This window comes from Sorghum bicolor, chromosome 2 (genome assembly GCF_000003195.3).
Source record: "Sorghum bicolor cultivar BTx623 chromosome 2, Sorghum_bicolor_NCBIv3, whole genome shotgun sequence".
In the NCBI taxonomy this organism is placed as follows: domain Eukaryota; kingdom Viridiplantae; phylum Streptophyta; class Magnoliopsida; order Poales; family Poaceae; genus Sorghum; species Sorghum bicolor.
The window spans coordinates 27,019,638-27,041,965 of record NC_012871.2 but is presented as its reverse complement, the minus strand read 5'-3'; the positions used below and the strand labels follow the sequence as shown (position 1 = coordinate 27,041,965).

At 42.8% G+C, this 22,328-nt stretch overlaps 1 protein-coding gene across 1 annotated transcript; it reads left to right on the top strand.

Moving 5' to 3' along the window:
- LOC110432662 lies at nt 7,801-21,680 on the top strand. The gene is made up of 4 exons (XM_021453439.1): nt 7,801-8,059; nt 8,550-8,686; nt 20,657-21,165; nt 21,245-21,680. Exons 1-4 carry the CDS (start codon nt 7,801-7,803, stop codon nt 21,678-21,680), a joined length of 1,341 nt encoding a protein of 446 aa, XP_021309114.1.

Here is a 22,328-nt window from a genome sequence, read left to right as displayed (position 1 = left end):
CCAAGGAAGCCTTGCCAATCTAAAGATTGATTTCAATCTCGAAGCTCAAATCATAGAGGCACAAAAAGAAGACAAAGGCATGAAACATCTTAAAGAGAAGATTTCTAATAGAACACCCACAGACTTTAAGGTGGATGATACAGGAGTAATCTGGTTCAAGAACCGGTTAGTGGTTCCAAAGGTACCTGACCTACGTCCACGAATCCTGGATGAAGCTCATACCACGAGGTATTCTATTCATCCGGGAAGCAATAAGATGTATCAGGACCTAAAACAGAGGTTTTGGTGGACAAAAATGAAGATAGAAATAGCTCGCTATGTGGCCCAATGTGACACCTGTCGAAAAGTCAAAGCTATTCATCTCAAATCTGCTGGGGAGTTGCAACCTTTGCCTATTCCAGCCTGGAAATGGGATGACATAAGTATGGATTTCATAGTGGGGTTGCCCAGGACAGCCAAAGGCTTTGATTCAATTTGGGTCATCGTAGATCGTCTCACCAAAACAGCACACTTTTTACCTGTAAAGAAATCGTATCATACTTCCACCTATGCTCAGATTTATTTTGATCGTATCCTAAGTCTGCATGGGGTGCCAAAGACAATAGTGTCAGATAGAGGCACACAATTTGTCTCCCAATTCTGGAAATGTTTACACGAATCCTTGGGTACCAAACTTTTATATAGCACAGCCTACCACCCTCAAACAGGTGGGCAAACTGAAAGGGTAAATCAAACTCTAGAGGATCTATTGAGATCTTGTGCCCTGAATTTTCCAGATAAGTGGGATGACTGTTTGCCTCTAGCAGAATTTTCTTACAACAATAGCTACCAAGAGAGTATCAAGATGGCTCCCTTTGGGGCACTGTACGGTCGTCGATGTCGAACTCCGTTACACTGGTCGGAACCTGGGGAAAGATGGTTCTTCGGAGTTGACTTAGTGAAAGAGACTGAGAACAAGGTGAAACAAATCCAAAATAACTTGAAAGTTGCTCAGTCCCGACAGAAAAGTTACGCTGATAAAAGACGTCGACCATTAAAGTTCGCCAAAGGTGATCATGTGTATTTGAAAGTATCCCCAATGAAAGGAGTAAATCGTTTTGGTGTTAAAGGCAAGTTGGCGCCCCGTTACATTGGTCCATTTCCAATCATTGACCGATGTGGACAGGTAGCTTACCGCCTTAAACTGCCCGAACGATTATTCGGGATACATAATGTGTTCCATGTATCTCAACTGAAAAAGTGTCTTCGGGTACCAGACCAAGTTCAAGATATTGAAGATGTAGAACTTGAACCAGATCTAACTTATTCGGAGTATCCTGTCCGAGTACTGGATCAAAGAAATAGAATTACTCGAAGAACAACTACCAAGTGGTACAAGATACAGTGGAGCCAGCACTCTGAAGAGGAAGCCACCTGGGAATCTGAGGACTATCTACTGGAAAATTTTCCTGAATTCCACGCTTCTCTTGAGGACAACATGTGATAAATAGGGAGTGTACGCTAGTGAAGGAAAAGAGTCGCCACAGCCATGTACTTAATGTACATATATGTCTATAATTGAGTAATCCTCCCCAACCTCTTGCTTTATGGGAAAGTTGAAGATGAAAGAGTGTTGACAAATTTCCTTTTCCATTACTTACCCTAAGGTTTTAAATCTCGGGGACGAGATTTCTTTAAGGAGGGAGGGCTGTAACATCCCTGATGTTACGAACACTAAAAACGGATCATGTCATCATAAGCATTGCAAAGCATATTTGTTAAGCACATTATTATGCATCAATTTAAAACAAGTTTATTTTGATTGCTTGTGCTTAGGGAACTAGAGTGTGCTTATGTTGTGTGCTGATGCTTGCTAAAACCCTAGGGGGGAAGTTTTTCGAAAGGCTAAGGGGGGGAAACCCTGATTTCTGGACCCTAGATTTGCCCCCTTTTTGCACAACTTAAAAACTAAGCAAAATTTGAGGTTAAGTTCAAAAGCAAAGTTGTAGACCTTGTCAAGATGTACAACTTTGGTGTTTTGAGTTTTTGAAGTTTCAATACAAAATTCAAGGTAATTTTGAAAATACAGATTTTTAGGAAATGTCCCCTTTTCCAATTTAAACTTCCAATTCAAAATCCATTTGGAATTTCGAAAAGTGGTTAACATGAAAGTTGTAGAGCACAAAAAGTTGAACAACTTTCATGTTGGGAGTTTTTCAAGTTGTTATGAAAAATCAAAAGTAATTTTAGAAATCCTGATTTGTCCCCAATTCAAAAATTTGAATTTCTTTGAAATGGATTTGATTTGCAAACTGTTTTGACTAAATCACTGGTTTCCATTCAGAATCAGCTTGGGACACTTAAATATATTTTGCAGCTTATAAAATTGTGCACAACTTTTGTTTTGGTTGAATTTTGTGCTCAGTTCAAATTTTGGGCGAATTTTACAAAACTACAAACTGATTGGATGAGGATTGCTATAGTGTTCGGCAGGGGGGGTGCTCTGCCGCCGGGGCAGAGCCGCCTCCGCGCACGCCGCCACGCAGCTGCTTGCTGCTGTGCTTCGCGCGGACGACCTCATCCACATCACCTTTTCCGCCGCTTGGATAAAGCCCCGAGTGGTCGGAGTCTTCTCTTTCTTTTCTTTGAACTCAACGCCGACGAGCTCCCTGCACCTCTCAAATTTGCCTCACCCGTTGCCGTTCCAAGCCATTTGAGCACCCCAGCAGCTCCGCCTTGAGCCCCGCCACCGATTGCGCCCCCAAACACACGCCCTATCCTACCGTAGCTCCAACCCGAGTCGTTTCCCTCCTCAACTCCGGCCGAGCGCCGCCGCGAGCACGTCACCATGGCCAGCGTCAACCAGAGCCTCTCCGCTGCCGCTTCTTGCTCGGTTGAAGTCATGGTGAGCCCCTGATGCTTTTGCGCTGCTCAAGTCACGCTCTACTCGCTTGTAGTGGCCGACGTTTGCTCGGTCGAGGCGGACGTCCGCCGTGCCCGTGGCCACGGGGGTTAGGATAGAGGAGAGTGGGTGAAAAGGGTGTCTCTGGGTGCGCGGGAGGTTGAGGAAGCTAACGCGTCTCACCGCGGAGGCCGAGAGCTCGCCAACGGCATGCTGGAGCTCGCCGGAGCCGCGGCGCTAGGAAGGAGACGGAGCTGACGGGCGGGACCCGCCCGTCAGCGACCGCGTGAGAGAGAGAGGGAGAGGGCGCTGGGCGCGGGAAGCGCTCGGGCCAGAGTGGGCTGCGTCCAAGCAGGCCCCCAGCGCACAGTGCCCTTTTTCTTTTTTTTTCCTTTTTGTTTAAAAATGTTGATATTTGAATTTGAATAGTAAATTTTGTGTTGATCCAAAAATCATGAGAATTTTTGTATAGCTTCCATAAAATGGTTAGGGCATAAGAAAAATACTAGGTATTATTTCCCTGGTAGTTTGCATGTCTATAAAAATTTGACTCTTAATTAGTGAATAAAACTTCTAGGAATTTTTAATAATTTATTTGTTTCCAGGCTTCACACAAGATTTAGTGGCATTTGGATAATGTTTGAATGAAATATTATTAAACCCTTATTTAGTAAGTAAATGATAATTCCAAAATAATTAAACAATGATTAGTTAAATCCTCATGATTAGGGTTTGAGTGACTTTGGGATTGTGTGATGACCTGAGGTCATTAACCCTAATGACCTTTGGCATTTAATTATTGTTTGGCCTTAATGCTTAATTACTGTCATTAGTGATTAATTAAGAGGTAATTAAGATAAATAGGTTTAATAATTAGTTAATTTAAGATAATTATGAATTAAGAAAAGTGCATATGCAACCTCTTAGGTAAAGACACTAAGATGTTAAACAACTTTATTTATTGGTTATTCTGAATTACACCAAGAAGGCAAGTTGTACTCGAATTGGTCCTTCTTGCATAATTGTCATACGCATATCATGAGCATTCATCATTTTGCGTATAGTGCACGTGACCGAAGGAGCGCCCGTTGAACCGAACCCCGAGGTCGGTGCTCCGTTCGAGGAAGTCGGATCTGAGACTTGGGAAGTCTCCGAGGGTCCCTCTCTGCCCTGCAACCAAGGCAAGCCCCGGATGCATTAACCCCTCTTTGGATGTTTTAAATCTTTTATCACTTATAAATTAAATATGCTGCACTAGGTAGTTGAGAATTGGGTTAACCTACTTGCTGCATTTACTACCTTGATATCTGTTATCCTATCCTTGACACCGGTTTATTTTTTTAAAAACTGCGTAGTGATGCTTAGCCCTGCTACTAGATAGGTTTTCAAATAAGAAAGTTTGAAGGGTTGTTGTGGAATACATTTATGATCAATGGTGTTTAATCTGAGACCGGTTGGTGGACTTGCTTTAAGAATGGAGTCTTAAAGTAGTGTCTCCAACTGTGTCGGTTAAGGACCGGTCCGTTGATGGCCCGCTGGGTTGAGAATTTATAGTACTAGCCACTCGCCCTCGGTAAGCCCGGTCTTATGATCCCTCGACGCGAACAGCTACTCGCGCACTGGGAGTGGAAAGATGGAGAGAGTAGTGTGTACCCACCTTACGGATCTGAGATGACCGGAAAACATCTAGATCGGCTGTAGGATGGTGGAGTACTGTGCTCTCGGGTGCCGCGAACCTGGTCAAATTTGGGGAGAGCTTGATTTGGGTTGACATATGCAAGTTTTGGTTCTACATATGTCGGGTGGTTAGGAACTCCAGTTGGATTGCTAAGCGGTTCGAATCATCGTTGCTCCCCAATTGGGAGACTCAATCCACTGCCCCTCATCGTAGTTAATTATGCAACTAATTGGTAAAATGAGGAAGGGGGAAATGTCTCATGAGGTTCGGATCCCAATTCCCGGACTCATAGCGACATGAAGCTATGGCCATCAAATAAATAATACTTTATTTTAGGACTAGGAACTCACAGACTCGTCTGTGGGGAGACAACTAGTTAGACTGTCCTCGAAATCCTCGGCCTCGACGGGAGAGGAATTCGCAGGTAAAACTTGAAAGTAAGGATGCACTATTAGTAAGCTTTTAGCAAAACACGTTGGCTCCTTGCTCAGCCACTCCTTGCCTACCCTAAGCCTGCATTCCTAAGTTCTCCTCTTTTTCTGCCGGATAAGTCTTGTTGAGTACTCCCGTACTCAGGGTTTTATAACCCCTGTTGCAGGTGAAGCTCAGGAGCCGACTTGTTTCGGACCCTGTTGTGTGACCGTCGTCGAGGTTGACGACGAAGAAGAGTGAACGAGACCCTTGGGCAGGGTCTGTAAATTTGTGACCGATGTACTAAAGTATAAGTTGCTCCGCTGGACCAGGCTTGTAATAACACTCTGGTATTTGGAAGAACTCCTTTTGTAAAACAAGTTATGTAATACTTCCGCTGTTTTACTCTGAAATATTATTTTGGTCGTGTGTCGTTTGTGGTACTGCAATGTCTTCGCAACGAATGATCCTGGTGTTAAGGTGGCCACTTGCTATCCTGTAAGGGCGAGAAGAAGAAGTTCTCGTTAATTGACCATCACCAGGGGTCAGTACGAGCCGGCTTGGCACGCCACAGGTAGCAGTGGAATGAGCGTCCAGCGACGCTCATCGGACTTCTAAAGTGGGAGGATCCCCGGCATCGCCGTCAGAGGTCCTTAGGACAATGACAGGTGTCGGTGGGCCCAAACACTTAGGGGGTTCTGCCACACCTATATAACAAGCTCTTCACCCCTGTGTGATGAGGACATCGCCACGCTGGACACGTCGACACCATTGTCTTTCTCAAGTTGCAATTCATCTCCAACTCAGCTACCACGTCACTCTTGGATTCAGAAGACACGTCGTCAGTGTTTCGATCATAACTTCTTCATACGACATCAAAATAGAGTGATCTTAGACTCATTGGACTCTTTGGAAAGGGGACGACGATGTCGACATTTTGGATCTGGTCCCAGCTCCAGACCGTTCGTGGATTAATCTGTATGACCACAACAAGGTGTTGCACCACCTATTTTGGGCCAACTTGGCCATGTATCAAGTCGGGCCTTAAGCCAAGTTGTGGGCGCCTCTCCCTAGTCGCCTCCAACCCTAGGTCGCCTCTCTTTTATATTCCACACAGCCACTGCTGTTTAGACTCGAGTTTTCTTTAGAGTTTAGTTTTCCTCGAGAAACTGAATCATAACTGTGGTGACAAATCCTTTTTACAGTGATCCAAGGCCTCCGTTCTTGATCTCCTCCATCGTGTCGATTAATCCTTTGGAACCGAGTTCTTAAACCTTCTTTTAATATTTGCGTCATTTATATTTGCAATTTCAGATTGCGTGTTTATACCTTCTTGCTTGTGTTCTTCGGTTCACTTGCAGGAACAGCCTTCTTGGCGAGGTCAATCAAGTTATGCTTGGTTGATAACCAATGGAGTAGTGGTGTAATGGTTGCAGGATTCGAATCGTGTCTGATTTGAAGCCAAATCGCCAACATCGAGATCTCCACAAATCGAATTTACCGGCTACCTCTCGGATGATCGGGACTAGTCCTCATCAATTGGTATCAGATATTTCAGGTTTACCGCGAGGTATAATCTTGTTTGCCCTAGATTCATATTTGTTCATTACCTATAGTCCACAAAAAGCCCCAAAAAATATTTTAGTTTCCACTATCCTATCACCCGTTGTGCCTTGTAATTTTATTTTCAGATTTGCTTTATTGAGTTTGTGTCTATGGTTGAGTCTAGTTGCTGGTTTTGATTGTGTTCGTCGTCGTAGTTTAATTGCACCATTGCTGTTCTTAGTTTCCACCGCTATCCCATCCACTGTTTCCAAACAACAAGTCGAAGCCACCACATTACTCGACTTGCCCCCGCTAGCCGCCTTGTGTGATCTCTTGCCGCCGCGCTAACCCTAGATAGGTTGCCAACTGCTGTTATTTTGCCTGCTTCGCACCCCTTCTTACATCATCAGGGGAATACCTATTATTGTTAGTCACAAGGACGATTTATCCTGTGATTGGTGTTGAGTTTAGGGACACTTTGCCCTAAATGCTACCGCCGCCGTGTTGTGCCTTCTGAAAAACATAACTTGAGATATATTCGGTAAAACAGGCATAACTTTTCGCTCGTTTATAAAAAAAATCTAAAATTTTTACAGCAGCTCTATGACATCATTTGGACCCGACACAAATTTGGTCTCATCAAAATTGCCAAAAAAATTCAGAAAAATAAATAAAAAATTGTCAAGGGTTTTGCATGCTTTTGAGAGAACTTACTGAATTTCTGTAGACCACATCCGACCTTAGTTATAGGTGCCAATATTTGTGGTTCCATATTTTGTCATCTTTGTTCAGAGAAAAATATAAAAAAATAGTGAAAGAATAAAAAAAATTTAATTTCTACTAGTGCCTTTTGGATAATTTTGGATAAAATTAGGGAAAAAGAAAAATCTACACTACATCTTTTGTTTTAGCTTGTTGCGCTACGTCTAGACACGTCTTAGCTAGCAATTATGATTTGTGATTGGGATACTTATTGAACTTAGCTAAATCTGTATCCATTAATTGCTAATCCTTGCTGTTCATAGTGTGTCTTTTCAAAGCTCCACATATACTTCTGTTAGCACAGGTTCATCTTACAACTGTTACCCACACTCAACAACAGATTGCTTTACCAAATTGGTTTTACTCCAGTTTGTCTTTTGTAAGAACACTTGTAAGACAGTGGTAAGTCGCTTCTGATTTTGCATTTCACTTCCACGACCACCATCATTTGGTTCCTGTTAGTTGATAAGGATAATACTTTGGTGTTGTCTTTTCCTATTTTCTAACAGTGGTAGGATCTCCTATGGATTTCAATGATTGTGTGTCCAAGGGTGAACTTACAAGGTTCATCACAGAACAACGCAATCTTATGAACGAGCTAACACGCAATGTGAACAATCTGGTCACCCGCATTGAACAGATTGAGCAACGCCCTCCATCTCATTATGGTGATGATGAAGATGCTGATGCAGATGGAGATCTATCTGATCATAAAGATGCGGATGCTGACGGTGATGAACGTAACTGTTGCCGCTACAACTTCAATCGTCATAGTATGGAAGGTAATAATCATGGTAATAATGATTCTTTTGCTAAAATTTAATTTAATCTACCTCCTTTTGCTGGTAATGTTGATCCTGAGGCATATTTAGATTGAGAGCTTGCTGTTCAATAAAATTTGATTCTCATAATGTGCCTGTTGAGCATAGAGCTAGAGTTGCTAGTAGTGAGTTTACTAATTTTGCTTTGTTTTGGTGGAGTGATCTTTGCAATGCTAATAATGCTACTGTTGTGCCTCAAACTTGGAATGCTTTAAAACAACATATGAAATCTTGTTTTGTTCCTCGTTCTTAAACTGCAAACTTTAAAACAAGGAGATAAAGAAGTAGAAGCATACTATCAAGAATTACTTATTAGGTTCACAAGTTGTGTAAGATGATGCTGATGCTAGTGCTAGATTCTATGGTGGTTTAAATCATGATATCTAGAACATTCTTGATTACAAAGAATGATGTAATTTTTTCCAACTGTATCATCTTGCTATTAAGGCAGAACGTGAAGTACAGATACGCAAGCAACACCACTCTTTCAGGCCTAATAATGGGAGGAATTTTCAGCAGCGTTCCGAGCTGGAGATGCCCAAGATTTCTATTGCAGCACAGCCATCTACACCTGCATTTTCTTCTGGGGTAAGTAAATTGTCTAATGTGCAGCCCCACACCTAAAGAAAAGTGCCACTCTGGGTGCTTCTACTAGCTCCTTCTCACCCAACTCTAAAATCATTTGCCACCGATGCAAATGCATGAGACATGTCATGAAGGACTGTCCTAGTCGTCGCACTTTCATTGCTACTGAGGATGGGTATGTAAGTGCTAGTGATGTTGAAGATGATTTAGCCCTTGCTACTAACATTGCTACAGATTCCACCAAGGGCGATCAAGACACGGAGACCATCACCATTGACTCCGTTGCTGCCTTCACGGGCTATCCTAGCCTTCTTGTGCAGCATGTGTTAAGTTCACGTGTGGGACATGAAGAAGAGATGTAGATCCAACGCCACAATTTGTTCCACATGTATCTCATTGTGCAGGGTTGTCGTATTCTCACCATCATTGATAGCGGGAGTTGCAACAACTTGGTGAGTTCAGATTTAGTTGAGAAGCTTGGCTTGACCACACGACAACATTCGTATCCATACAAACTCAATGGTTCAATAATAGTGGTAAGACTAAGGTAACTAAATCAGCCTGCATTAGCTTTTTCACAGGCATTTATCATGATATTGCTGATTTTGATGTTGTACCTATGCAAACTCGTTCAATTTTATTAGGACATCCATGGGAATTTGATAATGATACTTTATACCATGGTAGAACTAATACATACATTCTCATGCATAAGGACAAGAAAGTTACTTTGTTACCTTTGTCACCTATGGATATTGTTAAACATGCTAAAGAGATTAACAATAAACCTCCAATACACATTGATAAAAATAATGGGATTTAGTTACAAGGAGGTGCTTTATTTGCTACAACTTCTACTACTGCTGAGTTATGTGATAATCCAGATGCACCATGTTATACTATGTTTTGTCAACCTATTATGTCTTGTGCATTGTCTACTGTCACTAACCTTTTGTAGGAGTTCGTTGATGGGGAAGAGTCGAGGACGACTCCGATTCTAGAAGGAGGGGATGATGAGGATATCGCCAAGATGGAGTCGAGGATGACTCCAATTCAAGAAAGGGACGATGATGACGACATCGCCACGCTAGACACGTCGACACCATCATTTTTCTCAAGTTGCAATTCATCTCCAACTCAGCTACCACGTCACTCTCAGATTTAGCAGTGTTTCGATCATAACTTCTTCATATAACATTGAAACAGGGTGATCTTGGACTCCTTGGAAAGGGGACGATGACACCGTCGTTTTGGATCTAGTCCAAGCTCCAGATCATTCGTGCATTAATCTGTACGACTATGACAAGATGCTGCATCACCTATTTTGGGCCAACTTGGCCATGTATCGAGTGGGGCCTTAAGCCCAAGTTGTGAGTGCCTCTCTCTGGTCACTTCTAACCCTAGGACGCCTCTCTTTTATATTCCACGCAGCCACCGCTGTTTAGACTCGGGTTTTGTTTAGAGTTTAGTTTTCTATCGAGAAACTAAATTGTTCATTGTAACTGTGGTGACAAATACTTTTACAGTGATCCAGGGCCCCCGTTCTTGATCTCCTCTACTATATTGATTAGCCCTTTGGAACCGAGTTCTTGAACCCTCTTTTGATATTCGCGTCATTCATATTTGTAATTTTAGATTGCGTGTTTATACCTTCTTGCTTGTGTTCTTCGATTTGCTTGTAGGAACAGCCTTCTTGGCGAGGTCAATCAAGTTGTGCTTGGTTGATAACTAATGGAGTAGTGGTGCAATGGTTCCAGGATTCAAATCATGTCTGATTTGAAGCCGGATCACCAACGTCGAGATCTCCACAAATCGAACTTACTGGTAACCTCTCGGAAGATCGGGCCTAGTCCTCATCACTGTGTTCAGATCATCCTTATTTTGGGTAGAAACCCTAATCCTCCCCTACAATCAAGAAGCCTTATATAGGATCAAGAGCCAAGCATTCAATTGAAGATTAGTCTTGTAGTCCTCCAGAGGTTAGGACTAGTTTTATTTAGAGATAGAGAGGTAGAGTATTGGGAAGAGTTTGGAGGAAGTATCGACTTGTCGGTGTCTCTTCTCCAGCTTATACCAGTGGCATCAAGTTCTATTGGAGCTTGCTTCTCAGATATCTTTGATAATCAACTTCTAATTCAAGTAAGTTTTGTTGTTATTATTGTTCTTTTGGTTTACGACTCTTTTGAGTACATTAATTCTTGTCGCTCATGGATTAATTTAGTATTTGTAGTGTAAGCGTGGTGCATGGACTCCAGTTAGTCATAGATGCACCCTATCTTCCAGATCAGCGGTAGCTCGCGAGGGTGACTCTTATAGTCTCATTAATTCTTATATAGCCCACCTCCCATTTGTAGGATAAGTAAGACATGGTTGCTAAGATAAAACATTACTTGGTGTCTTTATCCTAATGCAATATCCCTAGATTAAATAATAATATACATAGCTTACGAGATTAGAACTAGAAGACCTTTAGTGACCCCCTTTATATCCCGATCATCTCCGTCCTTGTTGCTACTCAAGGATAAAGTACAACTTTAGTTAGTATCACACATTTTTTCTATGGTAAAATATAAATAACGATACTCTGAAATACTTCCAGGTGAAGTGCTATATTGGTATTCTATCTGTGCGCTTACGGATATCTATATTTTTTATGTGCATTAATTTATACCAATAAGCATTTCTAGTACCTGTTGAAACTTCTAACATCACTACATACTAAGTTGTCATCCCTAGCATGATATGAGAAATGTGGTTGTACTTATGATCATAACGCTTACTTAAAAATATAAACGAAAGGTTATTCGCAAGCGCACAGATAAAATACACTCATTATAGAATTTCACCTCAATGTTCAAGGTATCGTTATTTATATTTTACCTCTAGAATAATTATGAGACAAAATTTATGACATGAATAAAAATAAATGTGCAAACCTATGATAACCCAACCATTCTTATATATATATATAAATTAATACCACAATAATACATGTATGAATGTGTATTATACTGGTACCTCAAAAAGATATTGAGAGAATGATGTTCGAAATATCGATATTGCGTGAGTTGTTAGGTATTTATTAACAATAAGTCAAACAAATAAATTATAGATATGTGTACATAGAGGCAGAAAACCATTAGGTGAAACTAAGAGATTAATTATGTCCTGAGTGTATCAACTGATAAACAAAAATAGCACACCTTCTTAACATCATAAGGGTATTGACGCGACAACCACCAAGAGTCATGTAGTCACTTGTAGTTCTCTTAGATGTGTTGGAAGTATCCTACATATAAGCAGATTGTTAAAATTTGAAGCTAAAGTATTGTTCACTATCTTGAAACAATATGTATCAATACGAGATATACCTCATTTATGACGTTAGAACCTCTTTATATATGATATTTTTCGTGAATATATCATTTGCTAGTTTCTTTTTTCGCTTTCCCTTTCCCTTGTTCACGTCCTTCTCAGCGGCTGGCACAGCTAAGATCCTAATGTTCGATCTTGCCGTGGCTCTTGATAGCGCTACATATAATTGGCCGTGCGAGAACAGGCTCCGACATGTACACCATGATGTTAGGGATGGTCTGCCCCTGTGCCTCGTAAAATTGAGTTCTTATTGTAGAAGGTGTTTGGAAAGTACCAATTAAAGATGGAGGTGGTGCATTGAGAGGACATGGAGATTCTAAAATCTGCAGTTATTTTCTCTTGCCATAAAACAGGATATATTTATGGTGATTAGAATGTATAAAGAAAGTAACTTCCCTAGAGTAACTAGAGGGACACACCTCTGCCCTGCTAGTTGGAATACCTCTATATGTATCAACAATAGTTAAATACAAAACTAATGCATCCATACTTTCAGGCCATTTATCTGCTATGTTTTAGACTTCAGCAAAAGCCACAAAATATGGACCGAACAGGTAATGCCTAGCCAAACTGTAACTATATTGATCTAACTTAATTCTTTTGCAGTTAATAGATGAATGTCAGAAGGCTCTAATTTCAGAAGCATGGATGGAACAATATGACAGGAAACACTAATAATTGCGCCCTACTGTTCCAAAAGCAAGCAAAAAGCCAGCAACAAGGAACATTCAGCTATAGTTCTTGCCATAAGCTAACGTAAGTAAATATAATTATCATGTTTCTGTAACCAAGTCCAAGACAAAGATTTCAGTACAAGAAAGCAACTTTGCTTTAATTTTTTTTTAAAAGTTAGTTTATATCTACTTTATTAATTTTGATGATACTATAATTCAAGATCTAGCTAAGATGAAGATAACTCTATTCACCTTTCTATGAAGCTGTTAACATCACACCTGAATCTACCTGCAAATGGATGGACGTGCTTGATTTTTAGGAGTTGTCTAACCTGAACAATTAGGTGTGGCTGCAGCTACTAGCTGTCTAATTTCTTATTGGAAAAAGTCTACATAACCCTCCAAACTATCTACGGTGGACTACTTAACCCTCCGAACTATTAAACCGGATATTCTACCCCCTGAACTTTCAAAACCGGTCAAATAACCCCCTCGAGTGGTTTTGGAGGGTGGTTTTGTCTTTTTCTTTTTTATTTATTTTTGCTGAATCTTTGAAAAATCATAATAAATCATAAAATAAAAATTCTAATTTTGTTGGACTCCTGATGAGTTGATCTACATAGTGAATATATAATATGATATACTTTAGTATAATATGATATACTTTAGTACTAATTTTGTTGGACTCCTGAACTGGGGTGGTGTCTACTTTACCCCCCGAACTATGAAACAGTCTAATTTACCCCCTAAACTATCGAAAGCCGTTCAAATCACCTTTCTGGGTGGTTTTTTATGGCGGTTTTGGATAGTTCAGGAGGTAAATTAGACTGTTTCATAGTTCGGGGGGTAAAGTAGACACCACCCCATAAGTTCAGTAGGTGATGTAGACTTTTTCCATATACTTTAATACAAAGTTTTTGCTGTACCTTTAAATATATGTTTTTCTATAATTAATTTGAATAATTCATATATGCAGTTCTTGTGGTCCAATTGTGGTAAAAGTTTTATGGTGGGCTCACTATTATATGCTTGAACTATCGTAAAAAATTTATACTCATTGGATCACGTATAACTTAGTTATAGATAAAGCATAGATTTAACAAGAATAAAGCCAAATAAATTGATAACTAAGTTATACTTGATCCACTAGGTACGAAACTTTTACCATAGTTTAAGCATACAATAATGAGCTCACCATAAAAATTTCACCACAATTGGATCATAGGAACTGCATATATCAATTATTCGATTTAATTACAGAAAACCATAAATTTAAAGCTACAACAAAAACTTTATACTAAAGTAAACCATATTATATATTCACTTTGTAGATCTACTCATCAGAAGTCCAACAAAATTGAAATTTATATTCTATGATTTTTCTATGATTTATTATGATTTTTCAAAGATTTAGCGGAAATAAATAAAAAAGAAAAAGACAAAACCACCATCCAAAACCACTTTAGGGGGTTATTTGACCGGTTTTGAAAGTTCAGGGGGTAGAATATCTGGTTTTATAGTTCGGGGGTTGAAGTAGTCCACCCTTAATAGTTTGTAGGCTTATGTAGACTTTTTCCATTTCTTATTTCTAGGTGCTTGATCAGAAACCTAGGTGCAGCAACAGCAAGGACTTAATGACTATAGTAGCTAGAAACAAACAACAGTAGAGTATTGGGTGTGCCTAAAGTAGAAAAGCCTACACATGTCTTAGTGCATATATGCGTAAATTATACCCTGTATTCAGAAAAATTGTATATGGGATTTTTTGACTTACAGGAAAAAAACAGAGACTAATTCTGACTTTTTAGTTGAAAGGTACATCAATTATGCTTCCAATAAAAACAGAGGTTATCACTTTTCCAAAATAAAATGTAGTCTGTTAGAACAAAATCAGAATATACGCTTAGGAACTAATTCTGACTTTTTATGGAAATAATCATCTTATGCTTATGTTTGGACAATCGGACCACTACAGGATTCTACTCTAAAGGCATGACCTTGGCCTTCCCATCTGGAAATTGAGTAGCAATCAAGTATGGCTTCAAGAGCAATCACGAAGAGAAGGAAATATCTTTTCGATCATGTTAAAACACTTAACCTCTCATCTTCATCCTCTACCTTCCAACATGGAAGAATTGGTTCTGAGGCTGAGCCAAGAATAGCACTACGGTTTCTAGAGCAAAGCTCGGAGACTCAAGATCTGAGAAGGAGCAATACAGTGTGAATTTGAGTAAAAGAAATTTGGCAGGTCTTGCTAATAGATTTTTGCAACGCCCAGCTCATGGGATATCTCTTTCACATTATGGAATTGGAAAGAATGACTTCGGGTTGCTGCTGGGAGCTAGATCTATTCTACAGTCAGTTCGTGCATCATCAACTGCAACTGCAGGGCAACGTAAGTTGGATATTGATGATGAACAGGGTGAGGATCAGAAGCAAAATAGAAAGAAAAAAGAGGCATCCCCAGAGGAATGTGATCAGGCTGTGGAAGGCCTAAGTACTGCAAAAGCTAAAGCCAAAGCTAAACAGGTCCAAGAATCTCCGAAGGTTAGCCAATCAGTTATGCAAAAATTCTGGGCAATGCTTCTTGGTATTGGCCCTGCTCTGCGAGCTGTGGCTTCAATGAGCAGGTCTCAGTTCCTTCCTTTGTACCTAAATGCGCACATATAAGATGAATGACTGGTCTGTTTCTTTCATAACTTATGTAACTTTACCTCTTTGTTTGTCGAGGGCTGATTGGGCTGCAAAGCTTAAGCATTGGAAGGATGAATTTGTTTCTACACTGCAACATTACTGGTTAGTGACAAAGCTACTATGGGCAGATGTTAGAATCTCATCAAGATTGCTGGTGAAACTTGCTGGTGGAAAAAGCCTTTCTAGAAGTGAGAGGCAACAGCTGACACGCACAGCAACTGATATCTTCAGACTGGTACCACTTGCTGTATTCATCATTGTTCCTTGCATGGAGCTCTGTAAATTTTTTAGTTGTATAGGAAGATATGGTAAATTTACAGAAAATAATTCAGTCAACTATCACTCTAATTGGTAAAATCCTTGTATTATGATGTCAGAGCTGTTTTTAATTTCTTGAAGTGGCACCAACAGGTAGTGACACAAGTTAAGCTCTCTCTCTCTCACACACCATGCAGGAAACAATAAACAGATCTTACTCAGTTTTGTCTTCAGTAAAAAAAAAAGCCAGAACATACATATGAATTGGGAAGAAGATATTAACATTCACACACCTTCAGATACTTCGGAGGGGTAGTTACCATGGAGCTTGAAAATTAATATCTAAATAGAATGAGGATTAGTATTTTTTAGCATTGATACAACATTCGTTTATACAGAGCAGATGAATCTCTTTTCAAAACTGGGTACACCGAAAGTATCCCCTATCTTTGTTTGGTAAAATACAGAAAATAATGTGTTCACATAAATCGTTTAGCATGTGGATTATAATTTTGGAGATTTATTTCTAGTATCTGAAAGTTTCACAACACAATAACTTGCTCTCACTTCATACATTCTTCTCTGTATAGCACCAAGTTTCAACAAAGACAAAGCAACAAAAACATGATTTGTCCGTCAGAATTCAGGTTTCTCCTAGTAGGAAACTACTAAACTTTCAGAAGTGGAAAATAAATAAGGACATATGGCTGTGCACATGCAGGAATGATAATCTTTGGAAGGGATCATACTTACATGTAATTAGATCAGATCGGAATACAGATAGCCAATTTGCTTAAGTTATGGTTGGTGCTCGGTTTCACACAACAGGAAAGGAAGGTCAGCGGTTGGCACACCTGGTGAACACCCTAGCAGGCAAACGTCCAAGATGTGTAGAAATCGACACACAAGCAGCACAAGAAGTAATAGATTTTGTCTTGTAACTAATTTGGAGGGCTTCAAGTATAGTGTGCCAATCAGACCAACATCCAAATTGAGGTGAACTTATGAAATCGAGCTGACTGCATCCCCACAAACAGACCAACGCATAGTAGCGGAGGAATTACCTATGACGTGTGATGGCTAGGGTGGTCACGGCGCATGACGGTGAGGACGACGGGGAGGAGGATGCCGGGTGTCGGGATCAGCGTCACAGCCAACGTCATCAATGTACACGTAGGGGCGCGGCCGCAGCGGGGTGAGAAGGCCGAGTGCTAGGTCGGCGGGGAGGAGACCGGGTGCCGGAGTCAGCGTCGCGGCGAACGTCTGCACCGTTGGCGCTGTAGAGCGGCGCGTGTCACACAACCAACCCAAAATAGAGCTCAAGTGTCAAAACAATTATCGAGCAGTCAAGTTTCCAAACTTGAACCCGTATAATCTCGTAGTCAACTAAAATCTTAAAAAATTTCAAACCAACTGAGCAACATGCTAAGATTGTAATAAGTTTAGCACAATACATCACTTGTTACATCAGTTCACACATAGTCTACCGAAGGCCGAAGCATACACACATCGGAATTTGCTTTAGTTATTATGAACTAAGTTTAAAGTAGCGGAAGCAACATAGTTTCAAAACCAACATCACAAGTTGTCACATTACATCTGATCACATCCACAAAAGCAAGTCAGATAAGATGACTGAGAGAACCGTGCCCAACGGTTTAGTCCTCATCCCCAGCAGAAAGAAGACAGATCTTGCAACAACCGTCATAAAACGTGTCATCTACAACAAGTGGAAATAAACCCTGAGTACAAGGATATACTCAGCTAAACTTACCCGTCGAACCAAAAATAAAGACACCAAGAAACATGCAAGGCCGATATAAGTGGAGCTTGCTTGATAACACATTTGCATAAAAACTGCCTTTAGAGAGCATCAAATTTTATTTTAGCATCGAGTTAACCAAGTATTAACCTATCCACTAGATTAGCACCTGTACTAGTCCACACACTTGATTAAATCACTCATTAATAACCATATCAAGTTTATGAGGCCATAACATCATCATCATCATCATCATCATCATCATCATTGTAGAACCATTAAGTTATCTTAATGAGATCTAAGTTGCCGCTACTTTGCCAAGTTCTCACTATCCGAGAGAGACGGCGATTTGAATCGATTTCTATCTAGCTGGAGGGTTATTTCTAGCACTCACCCATGCTTCCCCCGTCGAAGAGCAAGTAGGTCATCTTTGGTACGACTCAGAAATCGCGGTTCCGATCAGCGCCGCACTCTCAGGACTGCCAATCTGCCACAACGATCAGGACATTTAAATCACCTGCCCTTGGTTGTCGATGAAAGCTAGTCGGCAGTCTACCTTGGGTTATACCCGCGGTAGTAGTTTATCGGCAGACAGGTGCGCAAGCTACGAACTTGATGGTGACGCAAGACACAGATAAGGTTTTTATCCAGGTTCGGCCGCCGTGTGGGCGTAACACCCACGTTCTGCGTCTGATTGTATTGTTGTGGATCGAATTGTGTCGAGTTGTCTAAGGGGGTTCCCTTGCCTCTCTTTGTATAGTCTAGAGGGCAGGGTTACAAATCCGGAAACTAATCCTAGTCGGTTACAATTGCCATAGATAATGCAATATCGATTCCTATTCTAACCGACTAGAATCCTGCTTGATCTCCACGTCTTGTTTCCTTACGCGAAACTCCAATCAGTTGGATCAAGCCTCGAACTGTCCCGTGATGGACCAAGTCTCCTGGTCCAAGTCTAGCCGTAAGAGTATAGGGGTTTAAGTCTAGTCGTAAGAGTATAGGGGTTTATACCCCCACAGCTAGTCCCCGAGCTCCATGTATTATCATGTAACACGCCGTCTTGAGCTTCTTCGACCAGCAAGACTCGACATTTTTGATAACCAGGAAAATCGTCCGAACAGTTGCAACGGTATTTTAACCAACTTGAAAACCAGTTCATCAACATCAACATCGAAGAAGCAGGTTGTTCGAAGAATGCATGGTGCTCTTAATCAAAAAAGATTTCTTTCCTAGTGAAGTGTGCCCACTTTACTTTTCTAAAAAGTATAGACTTTCAAAAATACAAGCATATTCACCGCAAGGTGAAGTGTGCCTACTTAGTCCCCGAGCCTGGTAGTAGGTGACATAGCCACGTGGTGCCAGAGTCAAAAAAGAAAAGTCCTCATAGAAATTCTGAAACTGAGATGCATCGCCAGATTCATCGTACTGATGTAGTCCCCGAGCTTGTTGGAAGGCGAAGTATGAGCCTTGTAGTAAGGTCTAAAAAGTTAAAATTACCGAGTTAGACGTTATGCAATTGAATTTTCAAGTCCCCGAGCATTTCACGCTTGTTTGCGACTGAGCGGGCTGGTCGACCAGTCCCGAGCATATCATGCTCGGTGGTCGGTACAGTCCCAGACTTTCAAATGAGCGCGCTGGTCGACCAGTCCCTGAGCATATCATGCTCGGTGGTCGGTACAGTCCCCAGAGTTTCAAATGAGTGGGCTGGTCGACCAGTCCCCGAGCATATCATGCTCGGTGGTCGGTACAGTCCCCAGACTATCAAATGAGCAGGCTGGTCGACCAGTCCCCGAGCATATCATGCTCGGTGGTCGGTACAGTCCCCAGACTTTCGAATGAACCGATCAAACTAATTACTTGGCTTTTGAACGTATCGCTGCATTAATTTGCGATGTGACGGGGGCATCCTGTCATCTTGTCAGTTTGTCGCATAAAAAGGGGTGCCTGCTAACTGCACAGCCGCTTATCGTGCGGATCAAGAAAAGGAAACCAATCAATCATTTTAAAAAAGGTCACCGAATTTACTACGATAATCTTGAAAACCAAAACGCCGCACCGGCCGCAAAAGCCGCCCACTTCCCCAAAATGCGGGAAGTGGAAAAGGTGGGTTTGCTGTTATAAAGAGCCCGATGCTGTGCCCTTGTTCTTTACCCAGCAGTTGCATACCAGCGTCCTGCCTCCTGCCATTGTCTTCCTCAGCACCTTCAACCACTCAACACCCAGTTCAAAGCTTTCTGCGCAGTAGAAATGGCGAAGAGCGACTCGAAGAAAAGGGCCGAGATGATGGCCAAGGAGTGGAAAAAATCCAGGAGCACCACGAGGTCCCTCAATGACCTCGTCCAGATGGGGCTTCTGCACGACCAGGAGCTTGGCGGCTGGAGGGCGCCAGAAGGGGAGAGTTACCCAGATCCCCAAGCTGGTGAGATCGTTGTTTTTGAAGATTTTTTCAAGAGGGGATTTGGGGTGCCTGTTCATCCGTTTCTTCAAGGCCTTCTTCTTTATTACGAGATTGGGATCTGCAATCTGCATCCCAACTCCATTCTTCTTGTTGCCAGTTTCATTCATTTGTGCGATGCCTATGTTGGGATAGAGCCGCACTTTGATCTCTTCCGCTACTTGTTCTGCTTGAGGAAGAAGGGAGCGGTTGGAGGCTCTAAGATTGCAGGTGGAGTATACCTCAATCTTCATGACGGAATGAAGAATCGTTACCTTAGCTGCCCCTGGAACACATTGCTTACCGAATGGTACAAGAGGTGGTTCTACATCAGGGAGGAGCCAGGTAGGGCCACATTCTGTGATGTCGGTTACATCCACGAGAAGAGGAACAGTTGGATAGACCGACCAGAATACCGTGGTCAGGTGTCAGAACTGATGGATCTGATCGACTGGTCGTGCCTGGATGGACCGGGAGTGGTCGGGAACTTCCTTGCCTGATGAGTTATGCCCTGTCAGAGAAGGGTGCATGCAGCGTATGAATACCAGGGCGGGCAAGATTCGACCAGGATGCACCAGGACAACCTGGAGAAGCCAGAGATCTAGCGGAGGATCAATGAATTGTTCAACCTGGCTAACAACAGCTTCATTCAAAGCGACAACCGGATGCATGCCTACAAGCTGGGTCGACCAACCTCGAAGGTAGTTGAAGTTTTTTTGTAGTGCTCTGAAAATATCACACTCTTATGCTAATAGCTTGTCGTGTTTTTGTTGTAGATTGGAGACGTTGACCGGGCGACGGTATATGTGTCGCTGGCGCCCGGTATGGAGCACCCGGCCGGAGTGGATCCCCCAGCGGTCGACGCTGCTCGGTGTGACCGATACACCAGCAGCGACGAAGGGGTGGACCGGCCGGCGCCGACCACTGACGACAGGGTGGTCGGCAAGAGGCTGATGGCTGTGGAGTCAACTTCAGTAGGAGCAGCACCTACAGGAGCGGCTGCAGGCCCTGTGATGGGCCAGGGGTCGACTTTAGATAGCCGAGCGCCCAAGCGCCGCTGGCTTGTTAGAATTGTCGATGACGATGACGAGGAGGAGGCGGCCCCGACCTTGGTCCGCAGACCCCGCAACCGCCCCGACGTTGCACCTGGCCACGCTGGTCGGGTTGCCGAGGATCCGCCTGCCGCGCACGTCGAGCAGGCACGGCCAGGAGGAACGGAGGCGGCGGTGGCGGCTGGGCGAGCTAGGAGACGGGTCTTCACTGCGGTGCACCGAAGCTCCATTCTGTAAGTTTATCGAGAAAAGTTTATTTTTTCGTGAAGTTTGATTTCGGTGTGGTAATTTTGGATTGTGTTTTCTTTGTAGTACTACCTTGGATGTTGATCCTGGCAGTGTTGTGGGCTCGAGGACCACCGAGCCGGAGGCCGTCGAGCAGATCGTCATAGGGCAAACTGCCCCAGAGCAGCCCATGGCACAGCCTGCTGCTGTCCCTGTGACAGAGATGGTCGATGAGGACCCAGCCCAAGCCAGAGCCGAAACGGGTACCCCGACAAAGGGTGATGAGACCGCGGGGACTCCTCCCCCGAGCAGTGTCGCTGGAGAGGAGAATAAGGCTCCGTCCCCTCCTCCAGTTGAAGAGGGCAGGGCTCCGTCTCCGTCTCCAGCTCTAGTGGAGGCTCCCACGCAGGAAGGCACTTCTAACCGAGGTAAGGGTCCAATGATACCCGTTACCATGGTTGGGGGTAGTGCAGGAGGCGAGGAAGCTCCGGCGGCCTCCGACGATGAAGTGGAGGAGATCTAGGGGCATCCCCACGATGGTCGCCAGCACATCTACGTATGGCACCAACATGGGGACCACTGGGTCGGCGATGAGGAGATCGCCGAGGTCGAGGAGGCAGAGAGGGTAGAGCGCGGTGCCAAGGGCCTCGTCAGTGAGGTTAAGGTATGTGGTCTCGCATTTCATTGAAGTACATATAAGTCGTAGAGTGTTCACTGTGTAGCATGCCTAAACTTTGCTGGATGCCATGAAAACAGCGAAGTACCGCAAAAGGTGCTTCGACCAAATTGAGGGCGTGGTCGCCGAGAACTTGGCCCTGACTGCAGAGGTGGAGCGCCTTTGGTCAGAAGCCGAGAAGGAGGCGAAGGAGAAGGCGGCTCAGGAAGAGCTTGTGCTGGACCTAACTCGGCGACTAGCCGATAAGGACCGTGAGAAGAGGAGTAAGTCAAGTTTCTTAGTAGCTGTAGTTAACTACGTGGTCGATTTTTATGATAAATAATTATCACTTCAGGTTTGGAGGAGGAGATCGAGTGCCTCCAAAAGGAGAGAGACCATCTCGGCCAGGAGCGTGCTCGTGCGCTAGAAGGCGAGCGTAAGGTCGGCGAGGAGCTCAAGGCCAGGAATCGGGAGCTGACTGGTAGGATCCGCTTTGACTTTTACGACCACAAGGTA